The following is a 16918-nucleotide window of genomic DNA, read 5'->3' as shown; positions in this document are numbered from 1 at the left end:
TTGAATTCATCTTTCCACAGTAAAATTAATAAACTTGAGATTATTCCTTTTCTTGTAATTGCCATGTATTTTCTCCTAGTTTCTTCCAGGGTCAAGATTCTCTCAAATTAATGCCAATTACAGAAAAGCTCTTCTGGTCTGGAGGGATTTAAAAACCCTTTCTTGTTGACTTTTGTTGCTAGTGTTGGCAATATTTATGGAACATGTTTCTATATGTAGAAAGAGATAAAGGAGTAATAGTAATCCTGTGCTTTTGTTAAATTCCCTCCCCATAGCCTTTCATAGATTGTAGCTGCATTTCATCATGAATGATTTTGAAAGCTGTTGCTTGCTCTTCTGTTTTCCTTAAGTGCAAAGTCATCTCAAGAGCAATATATTTTAATTCTTCCCTAATTATTTTTCTATTTCAGACGATTCAGGAAATTAAAGCTCTTTTGGCAGCACAATATATTAGATCTGCTATAACCACATTTCATGTGATGTGAGCTGGTTTAAAATCCCTTTTCTATTAGATTAGTGATTCTAGTTTAACATATAAGTATTTAGTATGCATTATAGCATCATATAGTTAATTTAATTTGCTTTTATGCCTTACAGTACATTTAATAAAGTGATTATTTAACCATTTACTACCAACGAATTACACTAGGATACAGAAATTAACATTGTCTGTAATACATGAATATATATAAAGCAAGTTGCAAGTGTCTTCTTAAAGAAAAAAACAAGGACCACATTTATGCCCTAGTACTGTGGTTATTTTGTCTTTCCTGCCCGAGTTTTGTAAGGAAATTTTTAAAGGAAAATTTAGGAGGTTGGCTTGTACAACCAATGGTGTGCACATGGCTTTCTAAATGTGCTACTTCAGGAGACACCTCTGTATGTATTTTGTTTTACTTGTATATAGGTGGGGCTTAAAAAACTACTTTAAATAGTATGTTTAGCAGCATGTGGCCTGGTTTTGTTGCTTTTTTTCTGCAAGTCTTAAGCACCCCAGGAGCATTTACATACCAAGAGAGAAGGCAGATGAACCTCTGCAGAACCTCTGCAGAACCTCTGCAATAAGGTCAACTGGTTGCAACTGCAACACAGTTATCTTGTGTATCACTCAAAAAGACATTCATATGTCGATTACCAATTTTTTAAAAATCTTACCAGTGTGCCCAGGTGGCCAGGAAGGCCAACGGTATCCTGTCCTGTATCCAAACTAGCGTGGTCAGCAGGACAAGGGCAGTGATCCTTCCCCTGTGCTCTGCATTGGGGAGGCCACACCTGGAGTATTGTGTTCAGTTCTGGGCCCTCAGCTCAGGAAAGAGACTGAAGTGCTGGAGCGGGTCCAGAGAAGAGCAACAAGACTGGGGAAGGGACTTGAACACAAGACCTATCGGGGGAGGCTGAGGGAGCTGGGCTTGTTTAGACTGGAGAAGAGGAGGCTTAGAGGTGAGCTCATCACTCTCTAGAACTACCTGGAGGGAAGTTCTAGCCAGGTGGGTATTGGTCTCTTCTCCCAGGCAGTCAGCAATAGGACAAGGGGCCATGGGCTTCAACTCTGCCAGGGGAAATTTAGGCTGGATATTAGAAAGCAATTCTTTACAGAGAGAGTGGTCAGGCATTGGAATGGCTGCCCAGGGAGGTGCTGGACTCACCGGCCCTGGAGGTTTTTAAACTGAGATTGGACATGGCACTTAGTGCCATGATCTAGTCAATGGACTGGAGTTGGACCAAGGGTTGGACTGGATGATCTCTGAGGTCTTTTCCAACCTAGTCGATTCTGTGATTCTGTAAACTTCTGTTTTCAGTAGTATAAATCGTATGGCTTTTATTTCGTACATACAGACTAGATCCCATTGAGACAAATACAGCGATATCGCAGTGCTTGGTTTCACAGCACTCTGCATTTTCCGCAGAAGTAATATCTGTAAAATTGTGCTACTGAAAACCCTGTTTGCTTTCTTTTGCCTTTGCTACAGCATGGCTATCCAAGTTGACAAGTTCAGCTTCGAGAGCTTCCCAGAATCCCCCACTGACGGGACACAGTTTGCGAATGCGAAGCAGCTGGAAGAAGAAAGGCAACAAGCCAAAGGTCTGGAGATTAACAGCAAGCTGGATATTTGCTGGAAAATTATATCCTTTCATAAATACTTGCTTTAAAAAACGTATAAATATATGCCCTATGACGTGTTTTATTTTAGAATTCAACTCACTTTATAGCAGTGTTACCGAAAAGTAATTAGAACTATGAAGCTTATCCTCATTACAGACTGTTTAAGGTTAATTGTGCTTTATATTATTTAGATGATGCTTGGGTCTTACTAGAAGGCTTTTTCTAGAGTCAACGAACCTGCTACAAACCCTTTTTTCACAACTTTTTGCAGAAATATAATTAGGATTGATGAGTAATAGTTTTATAGGGTCAGATTTTTCTGTTCTTCCCCACACCGCGTAACTGAATCATACAGAAATGCACAAATCTGGATTTAGAGAGTTTTCATGTAGTTAATTACATTTGGGCAGACCAGAACATATTAGAAAAATCTATTTCCAAGTCCTCTTTAGAGATTTAGTAATAGATCTGATCTTGAGTAGCCTTTTTAAGGCTTGGAAAGGACTTGCGTGATGACTTAGTCATCCTAAACAGAAAATCCCCATCATCATTCTAAATTCAATAAAAGTTTGCCTTCTGATTGTTAATAAGAAATTGCATTCAGTTTAGAGTTGAAATAAGCCACTGTTGTTGCTGTAAATTTCATGACTTCCATAAAAAAGCTTGTGTGCTTGTCAAAAGTACAATTTTCATGATTTTCATCAGGGAAACGTCCTGTGCAGCCAACTCCAAGTCAAGGGTTGATACTCACCATCTTCCAGGACTCAGATCATCCTCAAATTCATGTGATGGGTGGCAGGAGATGAGAGAAGAACATCGATCAAATCATGTTTTATCTTTAAAGTCTTTTTGTGGTTTTAATTGTACTTTTATCTAGTGATCTCAAATGATTTTTTGTTACTAATTATTAAATTAGCTGTACAGGATTAGTCAAGGGGAAGATTTGAGACATAAAGGAGATTCCTGGTGCCTGGTTCCGTCCAGGCTCCCTAAGCAACATTTCAGACAGAGTTTGTTTATGCAAAAATGTCAATATTTAACCAGCACTCACTTATAAAATTTGTGTGTTGTGGAATGATTTTAATATTCTTTGATAGCATAGTTGAATTATCACACTGGCATTGAATGCATAGTTGTAATAATTTTGTCAGGATGTAAAACTGCATCTTCATTCATTTCTGTTGCTGGGCAACACTGTTTACGTCCATTCTGTGTTGTGTATTTAAACCTAATTTTGATACAGAAACTGTCATGACTGACACATAGGTCAGTACCATAGAAAACCAGTAGAAAAATGCATGAATTCCATGTGCTAAATTCAGTACAAGCACTGGTTTCTGTGTTTTTAAGATTTGTTACAAATGTTCTCTCTGTTCCTAGAAGAAAAACTATCCTAATGCAAAGCAATGCATTGCGCAAGTACTTAAAAATTCTTGAAGAAACATGTACATTGTTTTCCAGACTTCATGTTCCAACTAGAATCAAGTCTTGATCATCCTTTTATTTCTTACAGTAACATTTAGATGTGAAGCAGTACCAAAAAAAAAAAGGTAAAATTTCCTCTAACTTCTGTTGAATTTGAGAAACTTTGTTTCCAAGACATCTGTCCTCCCACCAGACTAATTTGAAGCTGGCCAGCAGCATTTATTTTGGACATACTGATGGACAGACTGGGAGAAATGGATGGATGGCTCAACTGGATAAGCCTTTCTTTCCTTCTGAAACCAACCTAAATGCAGCCAAGAGATAAAAAGTATTTGCAAAAAATACACAGGGATATTGTTGCTTATATTTCTTACTAGAGAAGGCGGTTTTGAATGTTAAGAGTGAGCGGTCTCTTTGGTGTCTACCATCCTTGAGCTTCTTTGAGCTCTCCAGCTAACCTTTCTCTCCTAAGTCTATGCATGAGAAGGGGAATGGATATTTTAGAGAACATGGTTCTGACAAATTTGTTGTAAGTAACCTTATATTGCTTACAAGGGAAGGGCTGTATTATTGAGCTTGTGATTCCTCAAATTCTTATTGTATTGGTTGATATGATATGAAACCATCACGTAAACAAAGGCTCCAAATTTTAAATGTGCGGATTACATTGTTTGCAGTGAAAAGTTAAGTATGTGGAACTCCAATGATGGCCATAAATAGTTCACAAAGGATGGGGACTTCAGGCTGTTTCTGTGTCTTGAGGAGCACCAGAAGTATTTTTGAGTATGGAAAGTCCATTTTTCATGGCTTTATCCATTGAAATCTTCAGTATTTCAAGTAATGAGATTTTTAGTGCTTTATATATGAATGTATTGTAAAACTTGATTGATATTCATATACTTTTGGAGAGATGAAGGCAAGAGGTAAAGACAACACAGCATATTATTAAATTCAACCTTTGTAAATTTTTGATAGAATGAAAATTATTAGGAAAATAGACCTTCCTATGAGAAAGCTTTCTGCTATGCCATTTCAATTAAGAAAAATTTTGGAGTAATGTAATTTAGTGTATCTTTGAGATTATAAATGTACTGAAATAATTTAAATTAAGAACATGCTGTCTTCTTTTTAAGCAGCTGTTAGATGGCATCTGGTATCAGCTTAACAACTGGGGTTTGTTTTAACAGGATTTGAACAGAGAGAGCACATGTAGTATTAAGCTGGCCAATATTTACAAATTATACTTTTCTTCCTATTTTCTAAACATTTTAAAACAAATTTTTTATTTTATTTGGGGACCTTCTATGCATTCTGGCTCATGGATCACAAAAACTGTACAAAGTATCCTTGGAAGTTCCTAGAGTGTTGAATTTCCTGCTGGGTGCTCTAAGATTTCCTTCTTTTTACTGATACTTAGTACCTGAATTATTCAAAATCTTGAGTTAAAAAACCTCATGTTCCCCATGTGGAAGGTGAAGGGCAGGTTAAAATTCTCTTTGCGGCCTTTGCACACTTGGTATTAGAACCACTGTCAAAGAATCACAGAATCACAGAACTGTTGGGGATGGAAGGGACCTCTGGAGATCATCCAGTCCAACCCACCTGCTAAAGCAGGTTCATCAGAGCAGATCACACAGGAATGTGTCCAGGTGGGTTTGAATGTTTCCAGAGAAGGAGACTCCACAACCTCTCTGGGCAGCCTGGTCCAGGCTCTGGCACCTCAAAGGAAAGAAGTTTCTCCTCATATTCAGATGGAACCTCCTGTGCTTCAGTCTGTGCCCGTTGCCCCTCATCCTATTGTTGGGCACCACTGAAAATAGTCTGGTCCATTCTCTTGACACCCACCCTGGAGATATTTATAAACATTGATGAGATCGTCTCTCAATCTTTTCTTCTCCAGGCTGGACAGCCCCAGCCCTCTCAGTCTCTCCTCATAAGAAAGATGCTCCAGACCCCTCAGCATCTTCATAGCCACTGGACTCCCTCCAGTAATTCCTTGTCCTGCTTAAACTGGGGAGACCAGAACTGGACCCAGAACTCCAGGTGTGGCCTCACCAGGGCAAAGCAGAGGGGGAGGAACTACATCCTTCGACCTGCTGCTCACACTCCTAATGCACCCCAGGTACCACTGGCCTCTTGGCCACAAAGGCAGATTGCTGGCTCATGGTCAACCTGTTGTCCACCAGAACTCCCAGTAGATTATTACTTTTCAGAGTATTCCATTGATTGGTGCCATCTGCATTTTTACTTCAGAAATTCATATATGTTCACAATTATTGCAGAGAATTTGCTCACATGTAGGTGGTCCTCAGTTTTAGAAGAATAAACAAAAAATTTGCTATGTTCAGATGGTGGGATTCTAAATAGGAAGCACAAATGTGTTTGGCTTGCAACGGACCCCAAAGCCTGTAGAGCGGTGCAAGAACGGGGAAGCATGGGAAAGGGAAAGTAATGGGTTAGGATCACCCAATCTACCCTGAGGTGTGATCGGGAACCCACATCAGATGCTTACACCTGAACTTGGAAAAGCATGTGAAGTTGGAATTAAAGGTCAGTGTGTGCTTGCAGAGCTGTGGTGTCATCGGAATTTCGGGGTCAATGGGTAGTTTGTGTGAACAGGATGCGCTTATGGGTGGATGTTGGTTATTTAGGGAGACTGGGCAGAGGTGATGAGGAGGGGTGGCTGTTCTCTGCGTAAAGGATGGCTGAAGTGCACAGGGAATCATGAGGAGCTGAAGGATGGGCCAGCTGAAAGCTTTTGGGCCAAGGACAGCCGAGTCCAACAGAGTGATGTGGTGCTTATTTGTTACAGACCACCCATCAAGAAGCACCGGTTTTGGGCCCCTCATCATAAGAAGGACATTGAAATACTAGAGAGAGTGCAGAGGAGGCGACAAAGCTCGTGAGGAGTCTAGAGCACAAGTGTGATGGGAGCGGCTGAGGGACCTGGGGGGTTCAGCTGGAGAACAGGAGCTGAGGGGAGACCTTCTGATCTCTGAACTGCCTGAAAGGAGCTTGGAGCATGGAGGGGGTTGGTCTCTCCTCCCAAGTAGCAAGTGACAGGACAAGAGGAAATGGCCTCAAGTTGCACCAGGGAAGGTTCAAATTGGATATCAGGAAAAATGTCTTCACAGAAAGGGTTGTCAGGCATTGGAACAGGCTGCCCAGGGCAGTGATGGAGTCACCATCCCTGGAGGGGTTTAAAAGGCATTTAGATGAGGTTCTTAGGGACATGTTTTAGTGCTAGAGTTAGGTTATAGTCAGACTCGATGATCCTGAGGGTCTCTTCCAACAGAAGTGATTCTTGGATTCTAAGAATTTAGGAGATTTCTGGAGTACTTCAAGGACACTTTTTTTGCACAGGTGCTGGATTTCATGAGTGCTCTGCAGGATCTGCTACTTGAAAATGATAAAGAACCATTTGGACGGGCACAGTTTGATGGCAGCCTTGGCTACAGTCACCCTGACATGGTGGAGTTCAATATCCTGAGGTGCAAGCAGCATGATAGTGACTCTGGCCTTCAGGAGAGGAGACTTTGGGGAACTAGTAGGCAGATGGACCTCCAGGGGCAAGCTTCTCAAAGCTTCAGAGTTGCAACAGTCAACAAATACATCTGACTGTTCAAACAAGACATATCATGAGGTGACTGTAGCAAGTTGCAGCCAGGTAAATTCCCAATTAGGTACTGGGAAGAATACTTTTTCATAACATGGGTCCTCAAATAGCAGAACACATTGTCCAAAACTGCTATAAAATTGATGTCTTTGAAGATATTGAAAAATTCTGGACAAGGCCTTGAACAACCTGATGCCATTTCAGTATTTTACTTGCTGTGAGCTCAGGGTTGGACAGTGACTCTGGAATTGCCTTTCAATATAAATTTTGGGATTTGTGCAGCCACGCAGAGGGCAGAGAATGCTGACAACTGAATTCCTGTTCTCCCCCATCTCTTGCCTCTCCCCAGGTATGATTGCAGCCGGAGAAATTTTCTAATCTCCTGTGAAAGAATTGCTGTTTCAGTGAAATGAGACTGTGACATTTTGGAGTAATTTTTGTGAAAATATTCCAAACCTGGCACTAACAGCCTTTAAAAAATGAGACTTCCAGTGCTACCTTAAATATCATGTTCCATTTCTAACTTTTCAAACAGTTAGACCTTTTTTTTCTTACTTCACTATTAATTTCTGCGATTTATTTGAGGCCTGTCCTATTTGCAATGTTTTCTTACATTTTTGAAATTGTATTCTGTATACCCCTTCCTCATTTTTTTCTTTTCTATATTTAAACCTGATTGCCAACATTTTTCAAAGCACATTTTCTTTCAGACGTATGATGACATTCTCCTGCAGTATAGCTATATTCTTCTCGATGTGTGGGATCCAAAGCTGGAAGCAGTGCTTCAGGTGAGGTTTCTAATAGAATAAAATCCTTACCTTCCATGTTTCAGATATGGTGCTTGCTCTGAGAACTATTCATGACTCATTTTGCAAGTGTCCCATGTCTGATTGATTTTTTTTTTTTTTTTTTTTTTTTTTTTTTTGCATGTGTATAAGTTGGGGTATAAGTTGGGGAACAAGCTGTTGGAGAGCAGTGTAGGGGAAAGGGACCTGGGGGTCCTGGGGACAGCAGGGTGACCATGAGCCAGCACTGGGCCCTTGTGGCCAGGAAGGCCAATGGTACCTGGGGTGGGTTAGAAGGGGGTGGTCAGTAGGTCAGAGAGGTTCTCCTGCCCCTCTGCTCTGCCCTGGGGAGACCACATCTGGAATATTGTGTCCAGTTGTGGCCCCTCAGTTCCAGCAGGACAGGGAACTGCTGGAGAGAGTCCAGCGCAGGGCAACAAAGATGCTGAAGGGAGTGGAGCATCTCCCGTGTGAGGAAAGGCTGAGGGAGCTGGGGCTCTGGAGCTGGACAAGAGGAGACTGAGGGGTGACCTCATTCATGGTGACAGATATATAAAGGGTGAGTGTCAGGAGGATGGAGCCAGGCTCTTCTCGGTGACAACCAATGATAGGACAAGGGGTAATGGGTACAAAGGGGAACACAGGAGGTTCCACTTAAATTTGAGAAGAAACTTCTTCCTGGTGAGGGTGGCAGAGCCTGGCCCAGGCTGCCCAGGGAGGTTGTGGAGTCTCCTTCTGTGCAGACATTCCAACCCGCCTGGACACCTTCCTGTGTAACCTCATCTGGGTGTTCCTGCTCCATGGGGGGATTGCACTGGATGAGCTTTCCAGGTCCCTTCCAACCCCTGACACTCTGGGATTCTGTGATTCTGTGGTCCAGTATAACTGACAAAATAATTATTCTCAACTACTGTTTATAGATTTGCTGATTCCTTCCAGGATGATACTTGGAACTTTTCTTCATTAAATTTCGTATAAGTGACATTCCACTCATTTATTAGGTTTGTGAACAGTGACATCTTTTCCAGATACATAAATTTTATGAATGTTTTTGTATTTCATCAACTAAGTAGCCAATCAAAATTTTGAAATTATTATGCATTGGAGAGAACCTTGAGTCATCTATTTGATATAATGTCTGAGCTTGACAGCAAACAACTGATAACCATTATTGACATTTACTTTTCTGTTTGTCTGCTCAGCTTTTGATGACTTTATCTTGAGTCTACATCATAATTAAGAAGCTTTGATTATGAGAATATCGCATGTTGTGGAACTTTTGTACATTAGGAAAGGTTTCCTTAGTTGGATAGAGCTTTACATTTCCATGCAGCTTCTTAGCATCACAATTGCTTGCAAAAGTTACTATTATTTAAGAACCTCAATAACTGCTTGTAATTAATCTTAATAATAAAACACCTCAATGATAAACAAGAAGTAAGCTTAAAATATGACTAAAGCTACTGCTATAAGTAAGCCGTGATCATTAATCATTTAAATTTGTTTTTCATAAGTATAATTTTTTTTTATGAACATTTGCTGATTTGTTTCTGATTGTGTGCACACTTCCACCTGTATTTATTTGCAAAGGAACTGAGAAATATGCTATTGAAAATAAATCTTCTTAGAAGGATGCAAGATGTGAAATGCTGCAGAGAGAAAAAGCATGAGTAACTGTAAGATAAAAAACATTTTTAAAACTCTATTATATTTTTAAGCAGTAGGTTTTAAAAAACACGCTGTGTTATAATTGTGTGTACCCAGCTACACATTAGACAATCAAGATATTATAAAACACTAAAGTTTTCCTTGGGGAAATAACTAGTTCATTTGACTGTCACTCAAGTTTTCAGTATGAAACAGTTTATATCATATTCAATCTGTTGCTAAAGAAACGTGAAATAAAAGTGTCTACTGTGAAAAATTAGGGTTTGGGTTTTACTTTATTTATTTTTAAACAGCATCTGGTGGTTGTGTGTTCATTGGCTCTGAGGTCCTGGTTGAAATTCACCTGATTGTGCAAATGAAAATGTCTTGAACTGCCAAATGTGAACAGTTGCGGTGGAAACTGGAAATCAACTCAGTTCTGGCTGGTGAACATGTTGTTAATAATAAGTATTTGACCATTGGAAGTGAGGCCGGGGTCAGTAAATGCATTTAAGAATCTGATTCCTCTGGAAGAGCAGGTGTATTATCACAATTTCTGCAAAACGGTTGTAGGTTTGGTTAAGTAGATTCTACAAGGTCAGACTTAGTTTTGACACACAGAACTTTAATTTCTGAATGTTACACTTCCATCTTTATAAAGTTCCACTGTGAGCTAATATTGAAAGAGTTTATTGGCAACCCTTGTTCCAACTGCTTTGATTTCGTTGACTTCTAAAGGCTTGTCTTAGAAAACAGGCGAACTCTTGAGTTAAGCTTTTCTCTCTTTTTCCTCTGACATTTTATTGCTGCATATTTTGGTTACTTTTCGTCTCCAAGAAGATGAGTTTGCTGCATTATTCAGTTTCTATTTGCATGATAGCGAGCAATTCTATATAAATGCCTGATATATAGTCAGGAGATAAAAATCAATGATACGAAATTTCATACTACAGTATTTTGTCCGTTAGGAATGGTTAGATCATACCAGCTATACTGAGTTTCTTTATCAGCTTCAGTGATTTTTGTCTTTGAGCCTGTTTGGCAGCGGAGCTTAAGCTGGACTAGATGCTTAGTGAACCCTGTGGGCAAAATTTGGGTAGTTGTTAAAAACACGACACATTTTGGGGATTTTTTCGCAAGGTAAAGCAACTTCTTTGAATCAGTTTGTGCAAGTTGGGGCATTTTAATGATGTCTGAGTCCATTTTTCCATACGTGTGGGAACACTGCACTGAATTCCTCTGGTACTGCCAGGTCTTCCTGCGAAATAATCTGAAGACAGCAAGGTTGTATTGATTAAATAATAATTTAGGTTGGAAGGAACCTCTTCGGATTGGTTATAACACCCTGTCATGCAACTTGTGTCCATTGCCCCTCTTTGTATCACTGTGTTTCTCCAAGAAGAGTCTGGTTCCATCTTCTCTATAACTTCATGCTATGACAATAAAATTTCTCCTTAGCCTTCCTCTTCTTCTCAGGACCAAACAAACCCTATTCTTTCAGCTTTTAATGTTTCATGTGCCCCAGCCCTGTAATCAGGTAATTCTCCATGGAATTTTATCCTGCATTTCAGTGTCTTGAACTGGGGAAGCAAAACTGGACACAGGATTTCAGAAGTGTCCATCTGTCATTTTTCTGAGGTATGGCTATACATACTTTTGACACCCAATCTAAGAAGTAGTTGGTTTCCAAAATAATCCGGACCTGTGTTGAATTTGAAACTGCAAAATGTATTTTCCTTGCGAATACATGAATCTGCTTGGATAGCGCTTACTGTGATAAAGTATGGAGAATCACCTATTTTATAGTCATTTTATAATGGTATCTGAGACATTAAGCTTTCCATGGAGCTTTAAGCAGTAAAAATTTGTAATATTCCAGGCACCACAGTGAGCCAGTTGTAAGTACATTACAGTTAAATTAGTTTAACGTTACAGTTAATGGCAGCCACTCTGTTTTAAAACTTCTTTTAAATACTACCTTTTTATTAGTGTTTTCTCTCACTTATATTCCTTACATTAAAGATGTGATAACAGAATTATTTATCTGCTGTATCTATAAAGTAATCCAAGTTGTGTATTCTCTATCCTATAGCTTGGTTTCTGGAAATCATTCTGTTGTGTTGGCTGTCCTGGGTCTAATTTTTTAGCAGCAATGATTTTCTAAGGTCATATTCTGCTGCCTTCAATTTTCTGAAGAGGTGCTTTGCTTTAATGGTGTTTACAGCTTTCAGACTCTTTGGGATTTGTGATTTCTTCATCTGTAGCACTTTTAGGAAATAAAAAGCTATTTAAGCTTTTTTTTTTTTCCTGGGCATAATGAGAATATGAAGAAAAAATTTGTGAGAATGCTATAAAATATATAAATTTTCCTCTTCTCTCATCTTCTAGAGCTCCTGAGTCTCAATCGCGTGTTGTTAGATCTCATTTTGATCTGAGGTTTCAAGACTTGTCTTTTAGATTTCCTGGAGAGCCTGTAAAAATGTGTCCTGTGGTCAAAATTAGTTATCTACAGTACTTGTTAATTTTCTTTGAAATGAAACGGTTGAGAATGGGATGGGATGAAGTTCAACAAGGCCAAATGCCGGGTGCTGCACTTTGGTCACAACAACCCCCTGCAGCGCTCCAGGTTGGACACAGAGTGGCTGGAGAGCAGTCAGACAGAAAGGGACCTGGGGGACTAATGGACAGGAAGCTCAACATGAGCCATCAGTGTGCCCAGGTGGCCAAGAAGGCCAATGGTGTCCTGTCCTGTATCCAAACTAGCGTGGTCAGCAGGACAAGGGCAGTGATCCTTCCCCTGTACTCTGCATTGGGGAGGCCACACCTGGAGTATTGTGTTCAGTTCTGGGCCCCTTAGCTCAGGAAAGACATTGAAGTGCTGGAGCGGGTCCAGAGAAGAGCAACAAGACTGGGGAAGGGACTTGAACACAAGACCTATGGGGAGAGGCTGAGGGAGCTGGGCTTGTTTAGTCTGGAGAAAAGGAGGCTTAGAGGTGAGCTCCTCACTCTCTAGAACTACCTGAAGGGAAGTTCTAGCCAGGTGGGGATTGGTCTCTTCTCCCAGGCAGTCGGCAATAGGATAAGGGGCCATGGGCTTCAACTCTGCCAGGGGAAATGTAGGCTGGCTATTAGAAAGCAATTCTTTGCAGAGAGAGTGGTCAGGCATTGGAATGGCTGCCCAGGGAGGTGCTGGACTCACCGGCCCTGGTGGTTTTTCAACTGAGATTGGACCTGGCACTTAGTGCCATGATCTAGTCAATGGACTGGAGTTGGACCAAGGGTTGGACTGGATGGTCTTTGAGGTCTTTTCCAACCCAGTCGATCCTGTGATTCTGTGAGGAGAACATACTTTACAGTCCGATGCTGTGCCTGAGTTTTGCAGAAAAAGGACTGATCATGTTTAGGAGATGTTCATAGAAGCTCAGATTCTTTCTTTTTTAACCTATTTTGAGGAGGGTGGTTCCAGTACTTTTGGAGTTGTTGGTTGAAACCTTGATCATCTTGCTGGGAGTTTGACTCTTAATTATGGTGAGAGAGCACTTCACCTATGGCTGTTTCATTTGAAGGTTACGAAGTTGGAACAGGAGTCTCAGGATCCTACTTGTCTCTTGAATTTTGTTTCTGTGTGATGCTCCCGCTCTGGGAAAGCATGAGCCGAGCTGTAAAGACAATAGAAGTTTTGCCAGAGGATTTCTAGGGTAAGGACACAGAAGGTCATATGTTTTGTGTGTGTTCATGAATGAGCCGTCCTTGCTCCACCTCCACTTCTTTCAATCTGGCTAAGATAGGGACTTGTTGTGGTACAAAATGGTACCAAAGCCAGCAAATGAAGCTTTGTCCAAATATTAGATGATGCTTCGAATCCCTTGTCTGAAGTCAGGGAATTAGATAAAAGAAATCCAGTGCTCTTTCTGTTAAAGATACATGTTGTCTTGGTTGATGCATCACACGTGAAATTATTATTATTATGCAACTTGTTTTGAAGCCCTTCAAAAATAGAGATGTCTCATTTTCCCAACAGGCTGTTTCAGTGCTTCACTGTCCTTAGAGAAAGAACATTTCCTAAGAACATTTAAGACAGACCTTGAGGTGCTGGAGCGAGTTGAGAGAAGGGAACGGAGCTGGGGAAGGGGCTGGAGCACAAGTGTGATGGGAGCGGCTGAGGGACCTGGGGGGTTCAGCTGGAGAACAGGAGCTGAGGGGAGACCTTCTGATCTCTGAACTGCCTGAAAGGAGCTTGGAGCATGGAGGGGGTTGGTCTCTTCTCCCAGGTAACAAGTGACAGGATGAGAGGAAATGGCCTCAAGTTGCACCATGGATGGTTCAGATTGGATTATTAGGGAAAAAATTCTTCATGGAAAGGGTTGTCAGGCATTGGAACAGGCTGCCCAGGGCAGTGGTGGAGTCACCATCCCTGAAGGGGTTTAAAAGGCAGGTAGATGAGGTTCTTAGGGACATGTTTTATTGACAGAGTCAGGTTATGGTTGGCCTCGATGATCTCGGGGGTCTCTTCCAACCAAAATATTTCTATGATTCTCTATGATTCTAATTTTTCCTCATTTTAGTCTGAGCGTGGTCCTGAGCTCCTCATACAGGGGTGAGTAGAATGGGAACCAGGCTCCGTGCCTCTGTGATTCTGGTGTGATGTTTGCCCTCAATACCGTCACTGTCGCTGCATTGTCCAACAACCCTGTATCTCCACAGAATCGGCATTGAGACGGTATTCACAGCTCTCCTAGCCCACATTTGTTCTGTTTTTATTGCCTGATGAAATGTTATCCTTTTTGTTTTCAGGTTGCTCTTAATTTGTCATTTTGAATTCTGATCCTGCACCACATAGTTACAGGTTCTGCATTTTTACAGCTTCCACGCTTTTTTTCCCTTGTGTTTTAATATGATTCAGGTACATTTTACCTTTGCATCTTCATATTAACACGCCTCAGTGGAATTAAATTTTTATATTCCGAAGATACCAACTGCTCTAATTATTATTGTTAGCCAATTCATGGGTTAATAAACCAAATATGTAGCATTAACCTTTAATGAATCTCTAGCTTGCAGTTTTGATTTGCAGTAATAAAAGTTGTACGTGTTACATGCTCGTCTTCTCTCCGAAACAAAATTTTCCTTAATTCCAATTTACCCTTCCTTGAAGCGTGAAGGGGAAGCCAGTGTGGAGGGTGTTCTTAATCAACTGGTCCTGGAGCATCTACAGTTGGCTCCTCTCCAGTGGGGTGAGTAGTGTCAACATCTACTGATGATCTTTTTCGAGGATATACTGGCAAGTGATTTTTAGCAGCATGAGAATTATAATGTTTTCATTTACTGATAATCTACGATACAGGAGAATTTGGTATGAATTTTATTTTCTTTTAGATATTTTACTTAGCTGAAGATAAACTTAAATTGATACCTATTTTATTTTAAGTATCACTGTTCAGTGGTTTAAATATGAAACCTGAGTATTCACTTCTTTCTGTAATTTGCAGTCCTAGTTATGTTGTATGGGAGATGGCTGCTACTTAAATTTTCACTTTGCCTGACAGTATGTGTTTTGAAAGGAATTTCTCTAAAATATTTTCACATGGAATTGTAATATACTTTGTGGCATATTTGCGTTACTAACTTTTTAGGTACAGAAAAAGTTGTTATTCTGTGTAATGGGGAAGAACAATTTCTCTTAATTTTGCTTTTAGAATGATGTTCCAACAATGAAATACTGAATTAATTTAAATTCGAAGAGTCCTAATAGGTTCTTAGCAAGGCTTGTTTAGAGGCTTTGGAACATGGGATGGTTTATCTCCAGCACTTTTATGTCAGTTACAAGTTTCAGAACAAGTACCCAGTAGCAAATTTTGCTATATGCTCCTTATTTTAATTCATTTGATGACCTGGAAAGGACCAGTTATAAGGAACAATGATCCATCACTATTGTCTGCATTCTAAAATGACCCCAGTCTCCAGTATTTGTGTATTCTTCGGAGTATTTAGGTTGTTTTCAAGCCTGTGGATCATCCTCAACTCATATATTAAAACTTGTAAGCCCTTTGTTTGTACACAAGAAGGTTAAAACTGGTAAAGTTGTTTGTCATAAATCATCTGTTTCTTAAATCATGCTTATCTGGCTTCTGTTCTTCAGAGGATTCAGGGATTTGGTGGCATTTGCTTGTATGACCAGTTTTGGCTGTGATTACCTTGGTCCTCATCAGTAAAACAAGTGGTTTGCATCAGATGCGTGTGATTTCCTTGGTTTTCTTCTTTTAATTTTCCTTTTTAAAATGGCAAATTCTGCTATTTTTGTAGTAAAATAAGCTTTTAGAGTCATAGGATGCTAGCTGGTATTCCTGCCTAAATGGTGATTTTCATAGATACTTTGATGCACTAGTTGGAAAACATGAACGTAGCACCGATTTACCTTAAAATCTTATTGGCTATGGAGCTGATAAATTCCCAGGTTGTTGCTTAATTCAGTTAAAGAATTCCGGCTACTTTAGTTTTCAGAATGTATAACCAGCAGACAAAACTCTGTGATATTCTCTGCCTCACAACCATAAAATCTTTTCAAGCACAATCTCTTGGCTAATTATGGCTTACATGTTAATTATCTTCGTTAAAGCAGGGAAAAGGAGATCATGTGGGATCTCAAATATTTGGTTTCCCACAACTTAAATACAATATGTCCTTTTTGAAAGTTCTGGTGGAAGAAAATAGTGGTTTGCAGAAGTCTACTTTATTTTTATGTCTAATATCTTCTCAGTATGAAGTTACTATTTCATATATTATCTATATTTTATAACACAAAGAATATGTCCATGTAGAGATTATCCGTGGAGATTATTGAAAAGGACATTTTGATTAAAGGCCTGATGTTACCTGAAAACAAAAATTGAAAATTAAACCATAACTTCAAATATTCAGTAGTTAAGTCTTTGCTAATTGGTTTCACAATGTTGTAACCACATATCCCTGCCTGGAGTCATCATGTGGAAATCTACTGCAATCCATCCAGAAAGTGAACCATGGCAATACGGGCAGATTTTGGTATTATTGATATGTGGGATGAAGGAGGAATTAAAAGATTGTTGTTTTGTTTTGTTTTGTTTTTCACTTTGGTGTGTGGGAGTAATAAGGAGTTGTTGGACTGTCTGGACAATCAAGAGTGTATGTGTACATGTACACATGTATTTAGACAAAGTGACATGTCTGTTGGAGTTTAATTTGTCTTTCAATGCCAGAATCTGTGCCTTATTTAACACTTAAAGGCATGGTAAAGTGTTACGTGTTTCAAATGCAAGTTTTGTTTTCTGTGTGTTTTTTATTTTTCTTGATATTTTGAAGCGA

General features: G+C 39.9%; 1 protein-coding gene across 8 annotated transcripts in view; it reads left to right on the top strand.

The window, feature by feature from the left end:
- The window catches only part of TRAPPC9 (trafficking protein particle complex subunit 9), a 525236-nt gene that overhangs the window by 235192 nt on the left and 273126 nt on the right, over positions 1-16918 (top strand). For all 8 annotated transcript variants that reach the window (XM_065054500.1, XM_065054503.1, XM_065054502.1 and 5 more), the window contains 2 exons: positions 1971-2124; positions 14721-14811. In XM_065054500.1, coding sequence (XP_064910572.1) covers positions 1971-2124; positions 14721-14811 — 245 coding nt within the window. The remainder of the gene's footprint in view (positions 1-1970; positions 2125-14720; positions 14812-16918) is intronic.

Source organism: Columba livia, chromosome 2, assembly GCF_036013475.1.
Source record: "Columba livia isolate bColLiv1 breed racing homer chromosome 2, bColLiv1.pat.W.v2, whole genome shotgun sequence".
NCBI lineage: Eukaryota > Metazoa > Chordata > Aves > Columbiformes > Columbidae > Columba > Columba livia.
Note: the sequence above shows the minus strand (reverse complement) of the source record. Positions and strands in the feature narration are given on the sequence as shown.